This window comes from Colossoma macropomum, unplaced genomic scaffold (assembly GCF_904425465.1).
Source record: "Colossoma macropomum unplaced genomic scaffold, Colossoma_macropomum, whole genome shotgun sequence".
Taxonomy (NCBI): Eukaryota; Metazoa; Chordata; class Actinopteri; order Characiformes; family Serrasalmidae; genus Colossoma; species Colossoma macropomum.
Window position 1 is genome coordinate 31,260,030 of NW_023494796.1, and position 18,062 is coordinate 31,278,091.

Genomic DNA, 18,062 nt, shown 5'->3' on the forward strand with positions numbered 1-18,062 from the left:
CATCTTAAATTCACTGCCACCTCAAAATTCAGTGCTATCTTAAATGCAATTTCTCCTAAAATGCAGTGTCATTTTAAATGCATTGCCACCTTAAATTAAATGCCACTTTTAAGGTAGTAACACTTTAAATTCAATGCCACCTTAAATTAAGTACTACCTTAAATGCAGTTCCAACATAAACGCAGTCCCACATTAAATGCAGAGCCACCGTAAGTGCAGTTCAACTTTAAATTCACTGCCTCCTAAAATATACGGTTTTCAAAAATGTACTTAAATTCAGTGCTACCTTAAATGCAATTCCACCTCTGTTGAGTGGCACTTTAACTGGAGTGCCACGTTAAATTCACTGCCACTTTAATTGTACTTATATGTTAAATTAACCCCCACGTAAACTTCAGAGCTACCTGAAATGCAATTCCACCTTAAATTCAGTGCCAACTTAAATGCAGTGCCACCCTAAATTTAGTGCCATGTTAAATTCAGTGCTACCTTACATGCAGTTCCACTTCTATATGTAGTGCCACCTTAAATTCACTCCCACCTTAAATTTTCTAATGTTTTATTTAGGCCCACCTTAAATTCAGTGCTTCCTTAGAGGCAATTCCAACTTAGATGTATTGCCACCTAAATTCAGTGCTTCCTTAAATTCACTGCAAACTTAAATCTTCTGCCACCTTAAATTCACTGCCACCTTAAAGTTACTGATACCTAAAAGTCACTGCCACCTCAAATCCAGTGGACCCTAAATTCCATGCTATCTTAAATTCACTGCCACCTTAAAATCACTAACATGCCACATTAATCAGTGCAAACTTAAATCTACTGCCAAATAAAATGAGCTGATACCTTAAATTCAGAGTTACCTTAAATTTACTTCAACCTTAAATTTACTACGGCCTTAAATTCACTGCAACTGTAAATTCAATGCCATTGTAAATACAGTGCTACTTTAAATTCAGTTCTACCTTAAAAGCAGTTCCAACTTGAATTCACTGATACCTTAAATTCAGTGCTATATAAAATTTTCTGCCACCTCACAATTGAGTGCTGCCTTAAATGCAGTTCCACATTAAATTTACTGCCATTTTAAAGGCAGTACCACCCTAAATTCACTGCCACGTTGAATGCAATTCCACCGTAAATGCAGTGTCACCTTAAATGCAGTATTACATGAAATTCAGTGCCACCTTAAATGCACTTCCACCTTAAATTCACTGCAATCTTACACATACTGACATCTTACATTTACTGTCACCTTAAATTCAGTGTTACCTTAAATACAACTTCATCTCTACACTCAGTGCCATCTTAAATGCAGTTCCACCTTAAATTCACTGTCACACTAAATGTAGTGATAGGTTCAGTGCTCCCTTAAATTTACTGCCACATTAAATTTAATACTAGCTTAAATGTACTGCAACCGTACAGCTCCACATTAAATTCACTACCACCTCAAATGCAGTGCAACCATAGATGCAATTCCACCTTAACTTCAATGCCTCCTTGAAAGCAGTGCTACTATAAATGCAATTATATTTTAAATTCCCTGAAACCTTCAATGCAGTGCCACATTAAATTCAGTGCCACATTAAATTCACTGCCACCTTAAAATTCTTGACATCTTAGTTTCACTGACACTTTAAATTGATTGCTATCTTAAATGTCATTTTACCTGAAATTAAGTGCTACCTTAAATTTCTTGCCACCTTAAATTCACTGTCAACTCAAACAGGTTGCTAACATAAATGTACTGCTACCTTAAATTCAATGCTGCCATAAATGCAATTCTATCAAAAATTCAGAGCTACCTTAAATATAATTCCACCTTAAGTGCAGTGCTACCTGAAATGCAGTGCAACCTTAAATTCAGTGCTACCATAAATGCAGATCCATCTTAACTTTACTACCATCTTATATTCAGCTCTGCCTTAAATTTACTGACATTACACTGAATTTAATGTTGCACTACATATAAGGCAGCAGTAAATTTAACATGTCATTAAAGTTTAGGTGGCACTGCATTTCAGATGGAACTGCATTTAAGGTGCACTGAAAACAGAGATGAAAGTGCATTCAAGGTAGCACTGAATTTAAGACAAACTTAAGTGCAATTCTACCATAAATGCCATGCCACCTTAAATTCGGTGCTACCTTAAAAGCAAGTCCACCTTAAATTCACTGCCAATTTAAAATCAATGTATAGATATTGCACTGAATTGAAGGTGGCACTGCATTTAATGTGGCAGTAAATTTAACATGTCAGCAAAGTTAAGGTGGTGATGTTTTTGAGTTGGAACTGCATTTAAGGTAGCACTGAAAATAGAGATGAAATTGCATTTACTGTAGCACTGAATTTGAGTCAACTTGAGTGCAATTCTACTCTAAATGTAGTGCCTTCTTAAATGCAGTGACCTTACTTTCACTGCCACCTAAATCAGTGATACCTTAATTGCAATTCCACCTTAAATTCCGTGCCTTTGTAAATGCAGTGCTTCCTTAAATTAACTGCCATGTTATGAGTAAGTTAAAATGAGTTCTACCTTAAATTCAGTTCCAGCTTCTATGCAGTTCCATTTTAAATTCAGTGCTACATTAAATGAAGCTCTACCTTAAATTCACTGATCTGTTAAAAGCAGTTCCACTTTAAATTCATTACCTTCTTAAGGTTACTGATGTCTAAAATTCCCTGACATCTTAAATTCAATGCACTCCTAAATTTTGTGCCACTATAAATCTACTGCCATCTTAAAATCACTGCCATTTTAAATGTACCACCACCTCAAATTTTGTGCAAATTTAATCTACTGCAACAATAAAATTAGTGATACCTTAAATTTACTGCCATGTTAAATTTCTTAAATTCAGTACAACCTTAAATTTACTGTTAACTTCAATTTATTCACTGTAGCTTTAAACTCAATGCCATCTTAAATGTACTGCCTCTTTAAATTCATTGCTATGTTAATAGCAGTTCCACCTGAAATTCACTGCCACCATAAATATAGTGAAATTTACCACCATCTAAACTTCAGTGCCACCTGGAATGCAAGTCCACCTTAAATTCAGTGCCACCTAAAATGCTAGTCCACCCTAAATTCAGTGCCACCTAAAATGCAATTCCACGCTAAATTCAGTCCCATATTAAACTTAGAACTTAGTGCTACCTTACATTCACTGCCACTTTAAAGTTACGGACACTTTAAATTCACTGCCACCTTAATTGATTGCTAACTTAAATGCAATTGCACCTTAAATTCAGTGTGACCTTAATTTCATTACTACCTTAAATTCACAGTCACCTTAAGTTCAGTGTTGCAATTGCACCTTAAATTCAGTGTGACCTTAATTTCATTACTACCTTAAATTCACTGCCACCTTAAGTTCAGTGTTACATTAAATTTACGACCACCTCAAAATTCAGTGCTACCTTAAATGCAATTCCACTTAAAATGCTGTGCCACTTTAAATTCAGTGCTACCTTAAATGCAGTTCCATCTTAAATGTCCTGCTACCTTGAAAGCAATTCCACCGTAAATGCAGTACCACCTAAGTGCAGTGTGACATTAAATTCAGGGCCGCCTTAAATGCACTTCAACCTTAAATTCACTGCCACCTTAATCATACTGATAACTTAAATTTACTGTCACCTTGAATTCAGTTCTACCTTAAATTCCACCTCTACTTTCAGTGCCATCTTAAATGCAGTTCCACCATAAATTTACTGCCACCTTAAATGTAGTGATACATGAAATTTCCCACCACCTAAAATTCAGTTCCACCTTAAATCAAATTCCAACTTAAATTCAGTGCTCCATTAAATTCACTACTATATTAAATTTAACGCTAGCTTAAACGTACTGCAGGCTTACAGCTCCACATTAAATTCACTACCACCTTAAATGCTGTGCAACCATAAATGCAGTTCCACCTTAAATTCAGTGCCACCTTAAATGCTGTGCAACCATAAATGCAGTTCCACCTTAAATTCAGTGCAATTCCTCTTTACCTTCAATGCAATGCCACATTATATTCCATGCCACCCTGAATTCACTGACAACTTGATTGCTACCTTGAATGTACTTCCACCTTAAATTCAGTGCTACCTTGAATTCAGTGTTACTTTAGATGTAGCTTCATCATAGTTTCACTGCCACCCTAAAAGTACTGATATCTTAAATTCGCTGCCACCTAAAATTCAAAGCTTTCTTGATTTCACTGCCACCTTAAATTCAGTGTTACCTTAAATCTACCACCACCTTGAATTCACTGCCATCTGAAAATTACTGACTCATTAAATTCACTGCTACATCAAATTGAGTGCTACCTTAAATGTACTACCACCTTAAATTCAGTGCTACCTTAAATGTAATTCCACCTTAAATTCAGTGCTACCTTAAATGTAATTCCACCTTAAATTCAGTGGGACCTTAAATCAGTTCCACCTTAAATGCAGTTTTACCTTAAATTCACTGCCACCTTAAATTCAGTACTACCTTTAATTTACCGCTCTTGCATAGTTTAATGTGGCAGTGCATTTAAGGCAGCAGTAAATTTAAGATGGCACTGAATTTGAGATGGAATTGCATGTAAGGTTGCACTGAAAATAGAGGTGAAAGTGCATTTAAGGTAGCAAGGATTTTAAAGCAACCTTAAGTGACGTCATACCTTAAATGCAGTGCCACTTTAAAATCAGTGCTACCTTAAATTTACAGCCATTGCACTGAATTTAAGGTGGCACAGCATTTAAGGTGACAGTAAATCTAACATGTTAGTACATTTAAGGTGTCACTGCATTTTAGGGGGAACTGCATTGAAGCTGGCACTAAAAATAGAGATAAAAATGCATTTAAGTTATAACTGAATTTAAGATGTACTTAAGTGCAATTTCATCCTAAATTTAGTGCCTTCTAAAATGCAGTGCCACTTTAAATTCCCTGCCACCTGAGATGTATTGCTAACTTAATTGCAGTTCCACATTAAATTCAGTGCCATCATAAATGCAGTGCTACCTTAAATTAACTGCCGTATTAAATATATGAATAGGATTAAATCAGTGCTACCTTAAAAGCAGTTGTTCCACCTTAAATTCACTGCCACCTTAAAGTTTCTGATGTATACCATTCCCTGCCGCCTTAAATCCAGGGCCCTCCTAAATTTCGTGCCACTATGACTCTAATGCCACCTTAATTAAGTGCCATTTTAAATTTACCCCACTTTAAATTTAGTGCAAACTTAAATCTTCCACCACTTAAAATGAATGATATCTGAAATCTACTGCCACATTAAATCTGCTTTTTTTAAATTTAGTACCATAAGTTTATTGCAACTTTAAATATAATGACATCTTGAATGGAGTGCCTTTTTAAATTCATTGCTACATTAAAAGCAGTTCCACCTTAAATTCAGACATCTTAAATTCAGTGCCAACTTAAATTCACTGCCACCTTAAATGCAATACCACCTTACATTCAGTGCTACCTTAAATCACCTGCCAAATTGATTGCAATGTTAAATGTACTGCCACTATAAATTCACTGCTATCTTAAATGCAATTCGATCTCTATATTTAGTGCTACTGCATTTCACGCTAAACACACTACCACCTTAAATGTACTGACATAATAAATTTACTGCCATCTAAAATTCAGTGCTACCTGAAACTCACTGCCACATCATATACACTGCCATCTTAAAAGTTCTGCCACCTTAATTGCAGTTCCACTTTAAATGAAGTGCTACTTTGAATGCAATTCTATGTTAGATTCTGTAGCCATTGAGTACTGTGATACCATAAATGCAATTCCACTTTAAGTTCAGTGTGACCTTAAATTCGTTGCCAGCTTAAATGCAACCTTTGTCTTTGACCTTAAATCCAGTGGCTCCATAAATACAGTGCAATATTAAATTCACTGCCACCTTAAATTTGGTAATGCCTTAAATCCACTGTCACCTTAAATTCAGTGCTACCTTAAATTCAGCTCCACATGAAATGCAGTGCCACCTTAAATTCTCTGCCACTATAGAGCTGGTGTCACTTTAAATTCAGTGCTAATTTAAATGCAGGTCTTATTCAATTGCCAGCTTCAATATGGTGATATCTTAAATTCACTACCACCTTAAATTCAGTAACACCTTAAATAACATGACTCCTTAAATTCACGGCCAGCTTAAATTTGCTGATAACTTATATACATTGCCCACTTAAATTCAGTACTACCTTAAATTTACTGGCACCTTAATTTTACTGCCACCTGAAAGTGTTGGCCACCTTAAAGTCTGTGTTACCTTAAAAATTGATTGCCACCCTTAATTCAGTGCTACCTTAAATGTAGTTCCACATTAAATTGAGTTCTATTTTAAATTTACTGTCACCTTAAATTTACTGCAACCTTAAAACTGCTTCCACCTTAAATTGATTACCACCCTAAATTCAGTGCAAACTTAAATGTAGTTCCACCTTAAATTCGGTTCTATTTTGATTTTACTGCCACTTTAAATTTACTGCCACCTTAAATCTACTGCTGGCTTAAATTTAATTATGCTGTAAATAAAATTCCACCTTAAATTCACTGCCAACTTAAAATCAGTGCTACCTTAAATTTGCCACCATGAAATCAGTGCTACCTTAAACCTACTGCCACCTTAAATGTACTTCCCCTAAATCCACTGCCACCTTAAAATCACTGCTCCTTTAAATTTACAGCCACCTTACATTTTTTGATATCTTAAATACGCTGACAGCCATGAGACTCTAAATATACTGCCACCTTGTACTCAGTGCTGCCTTAAATCTACTGCCACATTAAATTTACTGCCAGCTTAAATTTACTTAAACCGTAAATTCACTGCCACCTTAAAATCACTGCCATCTCAGATTTACTGATACCTCAAATACAATGCCACTTTCAATTAAGTGCCACCTTAAATTCACTAATATCTTAAATTCACTGATGTCTTAAATACACTGCCACCTTAAATCTGCTGATACCATAAATGCACTGCCACCTTAAATTCACGGGCACTGGCAAATTAACTGATATTTTAAATACATAATCATTGTAAAGTAAATACAAAACTAAATTTGTCACATTGAATTCACTACCACCGTACATTTATTGGTACCTTAAATACACCACCACCTTAAATGGACAGCCATCTTATATTTACAGGGAAGTTAAATTCACTGCCACCTGATGTTTACTAATAACTTAAATACACTACCACTGTAAATTTACTGATGCCATAAATTCATTACCCCAAATTCAGTGCTACCTTAAATGCAACTTTACCCTGAATTCAGTGCCTCCTTAAATATAGTGCCACTTTAAATTCATTACTACCTTAATGTCACTGCCTTGTTACATTCAGGGCTACCTTAAATGCAAATCCATCTTTATATTCAGTGCCACCTTAAAAGATGTTTCACCTTAAATTCAGTGCCACATTCTATTCACTGAAATGTTAAATTTACTACCACCTAAAATTCAATACTACAACCCCATTTCCAAAGAAGTTGGGATGCTGTGCAGAATGTAAATAAAAAGAGGATACAATGATGTGCAAATCATTTAAACCATAACTGTAAAGGAATATACTACAAATGCAACATATCAAATGTTAAAACTCAGAAATTTTATTGTTTGTTGGAAAATATATGCCCATTTTGAATTTGGCACCAACACATTCCAAAAAAGTTGTGACGAGGGTGTGTTTACCACTGTGTTTCATCACCTCTTCTTTTAAGAACACTAAGTGTTTGGGAACTGAGGTGACCAATTTCTGTAGTTTTGAAAGTGATATATTTTCCTGTTCTTGTTTGATATAGGATTTCAGCCATTCAACTGTTCAGGGTATCCATTGTCATATTTTCCATTTCATAATGCACCAAATGCTTTCAGTGGTGACAGATCTCGACTGCAGGTAGGTCAGTTTAGCACTGAAGAATCCAAATCTTCTTGATTCCAAACCAGGGGACTCAATCTGTTGTCTGGACAAGTGAAGTTTATTCGTTGCGCGCACAGGTTCCAGACAGCCAGCCAGCCCGTAAGACCATGGACTGATACGGTTTTATAGCTGGACTGATGCCAAGATTAGACCCAGCTTATACAGGACAAGTAACAGGTGTGACAAACATGACCATATAAGGAGAAAAACAGCCTAAAATACAACTTCAGCACATTCACACACAGCACAGCACATTTCACAACAATAACTTCCTTCATTACCCCCTTAGGACATACTATAAAAGGTATGTTCTCGCAAGCTTAATCAATCTATCCTTTCCTCTTCCAGAGAAATATGGCCAGTTTTTCCCTCTTTCTTCACGTCCTAAAGACGGGTCTCTTTCCCTTCAGTCCACATACAGGCAAATTGGGGAAATGAAGTGGTTCCATGGTTATAAGGAACGCCTACGCTGGTGGAGTTTAGTCAGTAATTTGAGGCAGAAGTAAATAACAATAGCAACTATTACCAGGTGCTACAAAGGAACGTACATAATGGAGCAGTTGCTGTAAGATCCCAGAAAATATACCTCCAAGAATGTTGCCAACCCAGTTAAAGAACTTACCAAGCGATCCCTCCGGAGCAGGATTTGGAATGAGTCTATGAAGGTCTGCTACGTACTAATCAATATTTTCATAGTTATCTGGGACATAGATACAGCAGAAGGTATTAAGAATGTGACATACCCCTCCCTTTTCTAAGGTCAGCAAGTCTAAAATCTTCCTATTCTCCAGCACTACTTCTCGTAACGCACGGAGTTCATCATTTACTAAGCGGAGAGCTTCACTAGTCCCATTAGCTAGTTTCTGTGTGGAATAAGCCAAATAATTTATCTTCTGTAAGGCATCTACAACACCTCCAAATGGAAATATTCCCCACCCTGCTGTCTGCGCTATACTAGGTCCATGGATTGGTATGGACTGTAATAGGAGGCATGACTACAGCCATGTAACAGGAACCGCACCATGAATCAGATGGGAGTGATGGATAAGCCTTGTTTCCACAAACCCAATAGAAACCCAAAGGGAGTGGTTCCCTCATCCAAATACCGCATGGGTTGGTATTTGTGGTGGTAGAATGTTTACACCAAAATGCGCATTCATAGAGAAAGCAGAGATTGAAACGGAACATGTACTGTTACCAAGATAAGTGTCCTCTGGATAAGACGGTTTGTCAATACATACCAAGCCTGAGGAAGCCCTCACAGGAATGGGATCTGCTAATCCATAATTCCAGCTAGATTTATCCCGATAATCACATGCTATATTCAAATTTTGATAAACCCATACAGTTGTAATCAGTACTACCAACTCTAACAGTATACTGCCAGCCAACAATCCGGGAGCTATCAGCATTTGGATTGTAATAGGCAGCTCTATTTGACCTCAGACATCTAACCATAGGCAATGACCAGTTATCGTCACTTATACCATCTACCATCATTTGTGCTATTATTCTCATGGGTTCAGAAGCGGAATGATCTGTACATAAAGCTTGTGCAGAAATGTTAGACATTGGGATTACATAATAGCAGTGATGCAAGGCATGACAAACAAAACAACCATCACCTCCTAAGGTATGATTTTGTGCCCACAGAATGGCCTGAGCACAGACCATGTTGTGGTTACAAACATCCTCCATCATGCCTGCAAAAACTATTGTCAGGATGTTTATGGAAACTACAGATTTCATTCTTCTTTATTCCCTTTTTGTTATAAAAGTCTTTTATTTTGCAGCTTGTCGTCGTGGTAGCCATCTTCTCTTCCAGCATATAGGGGGAAAAAGTGTTGATGTCCAAACGGCTCACAAGGTAGTGTCAGGGGACCTAGACAGGCTTTGTTGTCAGTATTTCGACCACCAATCAGGAACCTGTCTCATGTCCTGTTTCTTCGTCCCTGTCTCAGATGTGCTCTGGGCATATCCTAAAACAAAACACATAGACATAGCAGCAGTATCATATTCTTAGTACACAACCATGTCTTATGCCCTTGTATAAAGGTTTGGTTTAGCCCTTGTAATGGATACCTTCTTTCCCTACCTAACCTGGGTCCTGGCCTCTGATGGGAGTAGGGGAGCGCTAGCCGCTAAGGGGAAGTAGGAAGATCTTCACTCCTGAGGTTGACCCCCATGACCTAAACATCATAGTTCCTCCTCAGAGCATCTCCCAACCAGAGTCACCCATTTTATCCCTAAATTAGCCATCAACATCAGGTGGTGGCTCCACCTTGGTATGGCTCACAAGTATCCATTTTGGGTTTCCTTGGCATTTTAGAGCAGAGGGTGTAGTAAGGAGGACCTGATATGGACCTTCCCACTTTGGCCCTAATGGCTGAGTGTTATGCACCTTAACCATTACCCACATACCTGCAATGATAGGATGACCCCCCCTTTGTGGGTTCTTTCCATGCATCCAACACTTGGTTCGGAGTGGCGGCAACAGCCTCAGATAATGTCTGGCAGTATTGCAGCAGACTATCAGACATAACATGTACGTCTGCCGCTCTTAAATCAATAGTTCCTGGAAGTGACATAGGACAACCAGTAATAATCTCATATGGTGACAGCTGGGTACTTCTGTTAGTTGAAGCTCTGATGCTGCAAAGTACAGCCAGTAAAGCTTCTATCCATGAAACCCCTTCATGATGTAACTTGGTCAGTCTGGACTTTAAAGTTCTGTTCATCCTTTCAACCTGACCTGATACTTGAGGTCGATAGGGACAGTGGAGATGCCACTTTATCTCCAACAACCTTGCTACTTCTTGACAAACCCTCCCAGTAAAGTGAGTTCCTTGATCACTCTCAATGACCCTTGGGAGACCCCACCTTGGGATAAAATCTTTCACCAGACATTTAGCGGTATGCAGTGCAGTAGTAGTGGCATATCCCTCAATCCACCTTGAGAACTTGCAAATTATTATCAAACAGTCCTGTTTTCCCTGGCATCTTGGCAAAGTGATGTAATCTACCTAATTCTTGAAATGGGCCACTCGGAGGTGTTACAGTTTGGTAGGGGAGGGAGACTGCAAGTCTTGGATTTGCCTTAAGACAGGTGGTGCAAGCTAGACAATGACTCTCCACATACTTGCGGAATTTAGGATTCCACCATACTTGGTTGAAGCGATGTACCATCTGGGTTACTCCAGGGTGACCTAGACTATGTATGGTAGCCACCAAATAGGGAAGCAGGGCATCAGGAGCCACATATTTACCCCCCTTAACCCAGATACCATCGCGAAGAGATGCACCTCGCTCAACCCAAGTCCAAACTTCCAAACCCAGGGCCTGCTGGTATAAAGCAAGTAGATCAGCCAAATTTTTAACAACAGGTTGTTCACAGGGTGACAGAATATATTCAATAGGCAAAAGGAACAGGCAAAAGGCAAAAGGAACAGTCATTCCAAGATGGCGCCGAGTATGGCTGCCGTGTTGCGAGCTCCCGCTTACTTTTGCAGTTTTTTGTTGTTTTTGTGTTTGTTTTTAACTCTTTTTGCACTAAATGTTACTGGTTTTATCACCTACAACTGACAAACACTTCTGGAAATCAGATCGTCGATCACTCACCGGAAACCGGACTTTGAGTTCCATAACGCCGATCCTTTGTTTGCTAACACTGGAGAGGCGCCACTCATCTGGGCCGCCCGGCCACGCACCCGTCGAAGACGCCGGAAAAGAGGCAAGAGAGCCGGCGTGCTCGTCAGACTCAGACGACGTGCCCATCGGCCGCCTCTTCCCACCATATTACTGGCTAACGTGCAGTCCTTGGAAAACAAGTTGTGTGAGCTTCATGCACGGGTCGCCTTCCAGCGAGAGATCCGGGACTGCAGTGTTATCTGCCTCACAGAAACGTGGTTATCCGATAAGGTCCCTGATAATGCCATCGAACCCGCCGGGTTCTCTCTGCACCGCGCCGATAGAACCAAGCAGCTCTCCGGGAAAAGCAAAGGAGGAGGTGTATGTTTTCTGATCAATAACGCTTGGTGTGATCGGAGGAATGTACATTTCATCGAGTCTTTCTGCTCGCCGGATTTGGAATTTCTCACCGTGTTTTGCCGGCCGGCGTGGCTGCCCCGTGAGATAATGGGACTCTGTCTGGCCGCGGTGTACACCCCCCCGCAGGCGGACTCGGACCTCGCGCTCGGGAAGCTACACGAGGCTATCAGCAAGCAGATGACCGCGCGCCTGGAGGCTGCACTTATTGTTGCGGGGGACTTTAATCGGAATAACCTGCGAACCTACTGTCCGACATTATTCCAGCACGTAACGTGTTTCACTCGGAAAGACAGGATTTTAGACCATGTTTACTCCAGCATCCGGAACTGTTACAAATCCCTCCCCCGACCCCCGTTCGGCAAATCAGATCACTCCTCCATCCTGCTCCTGCCCACCTATAGGCAGAAGCTGAAACGGGGGCCGGTCACTACCAGGGAGGTGCGCCGCTGGTCTGACCAATCAGATGCTATGCTGCAGGATTGTTTTGATCATGTGGACTGGGAAATGTTCCGTGATTCGTCGGGCAGCGTGGACGAGTACGCAGACACAGTCACCGCCTTCATACGCAAGTGTGTGGATGACGTAGTGCCCTGCAGACAAGTCCGCGTTTACCCCAATCAGAAGCCCTGGCAGAACTGTGAGGTTCGCTCCGCCCTCACGCAGCGCTGCATTCAGAGCGGGAAATACGGAGGAGTACAAGCAATCCAACTACGCTCTCCGTAAATCCATCAGAGCAGCTAAACATGCGTACAGAATGAAAGTGGAAGCACAGTTCAACACAGCCAACACACGAAGCTTATGGCAGGGGTTAAATACAATCTCTGACTATAAAACTGCCTCTCGCACTCTGCCCAGTACCAGCGCTGATCTGCCGGATGAGCTTAATAACTTCTACGCTCGCTTCGACGGAATTCCCGCAGCACCACTGGAGAGCGCCCCGCCCACCGCTGATCCCAACCCCCCCTCCGTCTCCGTAGCTGATGTGTGCAAAGCCTTCAAGAGGGTGAACCCACGCAAGTCAGCAGGACCAGATGGCATTCCCGGGAGAGTGCTTAAAGCCTGCTACAGGGAACTAGCAGGAGTTTTTGCAGACATCTATAACACCTCACTGTCTCTCTCGGTCGTGCCAGCTAGTTTCAAACTAGCCACCATTGTGCCAGTTCCAAAGACAGCTAGTATTACCTGTCTGAACGACTGGCGACCTGTTGCCCTGACCTCCATCGTAAGCAAATGCTTTGAGAGGCTGGTCAGGGATATCATCTGTTCCTCACTGCCTGCCACCCTGGACCCACTGCAATTTGCATATAGGCGAAATAGATCCACCGACGATGCAATCGCCCTGACCCTGCACACTGCCCTCTCCCACCTGGAAAAGAAGGACACGTATGTGAGAATGCTGTTTGTAGACTACAGTTCAGCATTCAACACAATCGTTCCTTCGAGGCTCGACTGCAAGCTCCGGGATCTGGGTCTGAACAGCACACTGTGCAGCTGGATCCTGAACTTCCTGACGGACCGACGGCAGGTGGTAAGGATGGGAAGTATCACATCCTCCTCTTTGACCCTCAACATCGGAGCCCCCCAGGGTTGTGTGCTCAGCCCGCTCCTGTACTCCCTGTACACCCATGACTGCACTGCTAGACACAGCTCCAACGTCATCATAAAGTTTGCTGACGACACAACAGTTGTGGGCCTGATCTCCAACAGCGATGAATCGGCCTACAGAGAGGAGGTTAAAATCCTGGAAAACTGGTGCCAGGAGAATAACCTCTCTCTAAACGTCAGTAAGACCAAGGATTTCCATCAATGGGACTGCGGTAGAGAGGGTCAGCAGCTTTAAGTTTCTCGGTGTTCACATCAGCGAGGACCTGACATGGGCAGTGCACACCTCACAGGTGGTGAAGAAGGCCCACCAGCGCCTCTACTTCCTCAGAAGGCTGAGGAGGTTTGGCCTGAACCCCAGCATCCTTAAGACCTTCTACACCTGCACTGTGGAAAGCATCCTGACGGGCAGCATCACCACCTGGTACGGGAACTGTACTGTTCGTGAGAGGAAATCTCTGCAGAGGGTGGTGCGGACAGCACAGTCCATCACCGGGGTTCAGCTCCCTAACCTATTGGATTTATACACCAGTCGCTGCCTGAGGAAATCCAGAAGGATTATGAAGGACCCCTCCCATCCTAGTCACTGTCTGTTCTCTCAGCTGCCGAGTGGTAGGAGGCTCAGAAGCTTAAAAGCCAGAACCAGTCGGCTCAAAGACAGCTTCGTTCCCCATGCAACCAGGCTATTGAACAGCCAGTAATCACTGCTCTGCCCAGCCCAACCCTTCCCATTACACGTACGTGCACCCACTGTACTCCCGCACTTTACTTGCATAGCTGGACTTTGAATACCTATCCAAAGACAATACTCTCCCCCTGCGCTTCCACTTAACTTCCTGTACCTTGCACTTTACTAAATACTCTGCCACCTACTGTACCATCTTCTACCTCCACACCTAGTGTGATTATTTGCACATCCACATAGCATTGTAATATCCATTACTATATATAGTATATAGTTGATTACACCCACCCTACATTCCCAGTGCAATATTATATGTCTCGGTGCAATATTATTATTTTTAAGTTATTGTGTAAGATTATATGTATATATTTTAGTTAAATTGGTTTTATCTATTCTTCTATCCTATCTATAGTTTTGTTTATCTATGTGTAAATACTGTTCTCTGCATAATTTGTGGAACTCGCACTCAAGTTTTTCACTCACCTGTGTCCCTGTACTCTTGTGATGTGACAATAAATCTGATTTGATTTGATTTGATTTGAAGACAAGCCCTTTTTGCTGCATTATCAGCTAAACAGTTGCCTTGGTGTTCAGAAGATGTGGCAGAAGAATGGGCTTTTATTTTAATAATAGCAACCTGTTTTGGAAGTGTGAGCGCTTCCATTAGGTCTGCCACATGCTCAGCATTTTTCACTGGGGTTCCATTTGCTGTCAAAAAATGTCTCTGCTTCCATAACAAGCCAAAATCATGGCATATGCCATGGACATACTTTGAATCGACAAATACATTTGCTTTTAAATCTTTAGCAAGCACACAGGCACAAGTTAGTGCTACCAGTTCTGCCTGTTGTACGGAATAATGATCCGGCAATCTGCCAATATCTATTTCTTCATACTGTGTTGTGACAGCCCACCCTGTGCGTCACCCCTCATCAAGGATGCGGGAAGAGCCGTCTGTGAATAACACAACATCATCGTTTGGCAAAGGTGTTTCAGCATACATGCTTTGCACCACACTAGACACCAGAGTTTCACAGTCATGATCATCTGAGACCAAATGATCTGAAATAGCATTCACAGGTGCCCTTTTGATCACTATATTAGGGGCAGTTAAAACTGCAAGCCAGTTACCCCACCTTTGTGCTGTCACTGAAACAATCCTGCCATGAGTTACAAGGGGTAGTGGTTGAAATCTTGCCCTATGAAATGGGACAACCCTCAAATAAAAAAATAAAAAAAAACACTGCTTCATTAACAGCTACTAGCGCTGCTCTGTAGGCAACCCAGCCCGACTTCACTTATAGGAGAGAAGGGAGAAGTTCAGCTCCTCACTGCTGGGCTTTAATTACATTTAGGGCATCATATGCTTTCAAAGAAGGGGACATGACAATTATTTATTATCGCCCACCGCTAATTCTTTGGTGATACGAAGCTGAAGTCAGCTATTCACCAGCTTCTTGTTTGTATTTTCCCATTCCACCTTAAATGGTGCAGCAGTTACATTCTGGCGCTTCAGGTGTCAATATCGCTGGTCTATTTAAGGTGGAACGGGCAAGTTATCTAGCTAGCTACTGAGACGTTAGCATGTTATTAGCTTTTTTTATGCTTGTTATGAAGAAAACGAACATAATACATTGAAACGGCATTAAATTGAGAATACAATGGTTATCGTCATTTTTTTTACGGAGAAAATTCTCATATTTGTGGGTTTCTTTGGTCTCTTGTTCAGCCATCTTGCCGGTTTTTCTTTTTTTCACATAACACTCTGTTTGGAGTGAGCCTCTGGAAAACCTCCGTTTGGAGGGCCATGTAGCCCTAAAACTACCCCTCTATCTCAACAAAAATTGGGACACACTAACCCTACACGTGAACGCGCAAGGCGAGAGCTAAGGGCTAAGTGGTAGGGGCAAGGGGTGAAATGGGATTGGGCCTAAGAGTTTACATGCACTGAGAAATCTGATTACTGAGCTAAAATCCAGCCTCTTTATCAGATTTCTTAATCAGATTTCTAGACCTTACTCCGATCTAAGAAATCAGAGTGTGCTGTTTACATGACCATTTGAATAATCAGATAACTGCAAAAATCTGATTATGATTGGATTACTGAGTGCATGTAAACATACTCACTGACATACCGTAACCATCTCCACAGAGTTTAAATGCTTTATTGCTGTGTTGTGTAAGGATATCTGTGTACTATTGCCCAATTACTGTCTTTAGCTTAACAGCAGCTAATAGTCAGGTTAATGTATTGCAATAAGAAGGCGTGCTGTATGCAAACGTGAGAGACTGACACAAAAAGATAAACGTACACTGAATCTATACTTTCAACTGATCATTTATCTCTGTCTTTTCATTTATTTCTCTAACAGCTCCTCTTATCCTGATTGGTGCCATTGTGGCTGCTCTGTTGTCAGGATGACCTTTGGCCTGTTAAGCTGATGGAGGATGTGTACTGATGTAAGCATTTACATGAATTAAAATCTGGTTTTGGGTAGGTGACAGCAAACTTAGGCAATGTGCACTGCAGCACTGAAGCAATATCCATCCAATATGGTATCACTTTCAGGACTTTATCTTTATACTTAGCTGCTGTTATTGTTATTAAACTATATCAACCTTCCAGTGCTAATATATTTTTTTATTTTCCTTCATTGCCAATAACAGCTTTGTGTTGACACTGCAGCAAATGCTGTTCAGCGCTATGCATTAATCTATAGGTCAGTGATATATATGGTAAAAATGTATTATCACACTACTTGAATAGGTTTTCACAGTATGCATGTTTTTTCTTTTCTGTTAGCTTGATAAATCGGAATAGAGAGGAGGCACCAGTAGGGGCACATTTAGAAAATGCTATAAAACCAGATGAATACAATGATGCCTCTTTAAAGTGTGTGTAAAGGAAATTCAGAGATTTGTTTCTAAACACTTTATACATTTCAAAAATATTAGCTGAGAACATGTGAAAAGATTGAACTATGTAGTACTGAATTGTAGAGTTAGACTATAAAACTGTTTATCATTTTTATGTTCAGGATTTTTTGGCCATGGCTTAATGATGCACTGGAGTCATACTTAGCATGACCTATCACTATGGAGACAGATGTTGCAAAAGGAAAGAACTCTAACTATGAAGAGGTGGATGAGTTTAGGTGATCTGAATGCTTCTCCTGCAGATCAGGAGATTATCTCTGATTTCTCTGTTTTCTCTTTTTGAGCAAAGCGCTCTGTGTGGATCTCGCAGTCTTTCTCCAACAGTCTTGAACTATCGCTCAGGTGGGAAGAAAGTCACTATGATCGCTATTACAGAGCACTAAGAGCACCAGGACGGAAACTAGAACAGCACCATTGATATTTTACAATTAGCACTTTGTAAACACAAACGTGTGGTAGGAAGCTGATGCTAACATTATTAGCATGTGTGCTAGCAGTTAGAGTGTGTTTTTGTTAGCACACATTAATGTCGAAAACATTAACAGTTAAGCCCTCCTGAGGTTTGTAAACGGAGCTCTGAGCTGATCTGGTCTTGCTGAAGACTCATTGTTTCTGTTTTGTTCTTGTACCTTGCAATTTTAATTTGAAATACACTCTTTTAACCACGAGACAGTCCTGACTGACTGGCCTTATCAGTCGACAACCAGAAGCAGCAGATGGATGGAATAAGACAATGCACTCAGTAAAGGTTTAGAGTATTAACTTTAATAACTGAAACAGGTGCAGGCATATATATGTTGACCAAGTGAATTTGTATAAACGTAAAAGGCTTTCAAATCCTTTGACC

The 18,062-nt window shown here is 40.7% G+C and overlaps 1 protein-coding gene across 1 annotated transcript; it reads left to right on the forward strand.

Moving 5' to 3' along the window:
- Positions 1-8,966: 8,966 nt before the first annotated feature.
- On the forward strand, positions 8,967-17,598 carry LOC118816846. Its single transcript, XM_036583439.1, has 5 exons — positions 8,967-9,057; positions 11,361-11,474; positions 11,531-12,710; positions 12,847-13,039; positions 17,500-17,598. The coding sequence occupies exons 1-5, from the start codon at positions 8,967-8,969 to the stop codon at positions 17,596-17,598; spliced, it is 1,677 nt and encodes a 558-aa protein (XP_036439332.1).
- Positions 17,599-18,062: the final 464 nt, after the last annotated feature.

Bases quoted from the DNA above. Each gene is read 5' to 3' on its own strand.
- LOC118816846 (XM_036583439.1), top strand. From the start codon at position 8,967: ATGAATCAGATGGGAGTGATGGATAAGCCTTGTTTCCACAAACCCAAT. The intron at 9,058-11,360 runs GTTGGTATTTGT...TATATTCAATAG, and splicing joins CTCATCCAAATACCGCATGG to GCAAAAGGAACAGGCAAAAG. The intron at 12,711-12,846 runs GTAAATCCATCA...CACTCTGCCCAG, and splicing joins GCAATCCAACTACGCTCTCC to TACCAGCGCTGATCTGCCGG.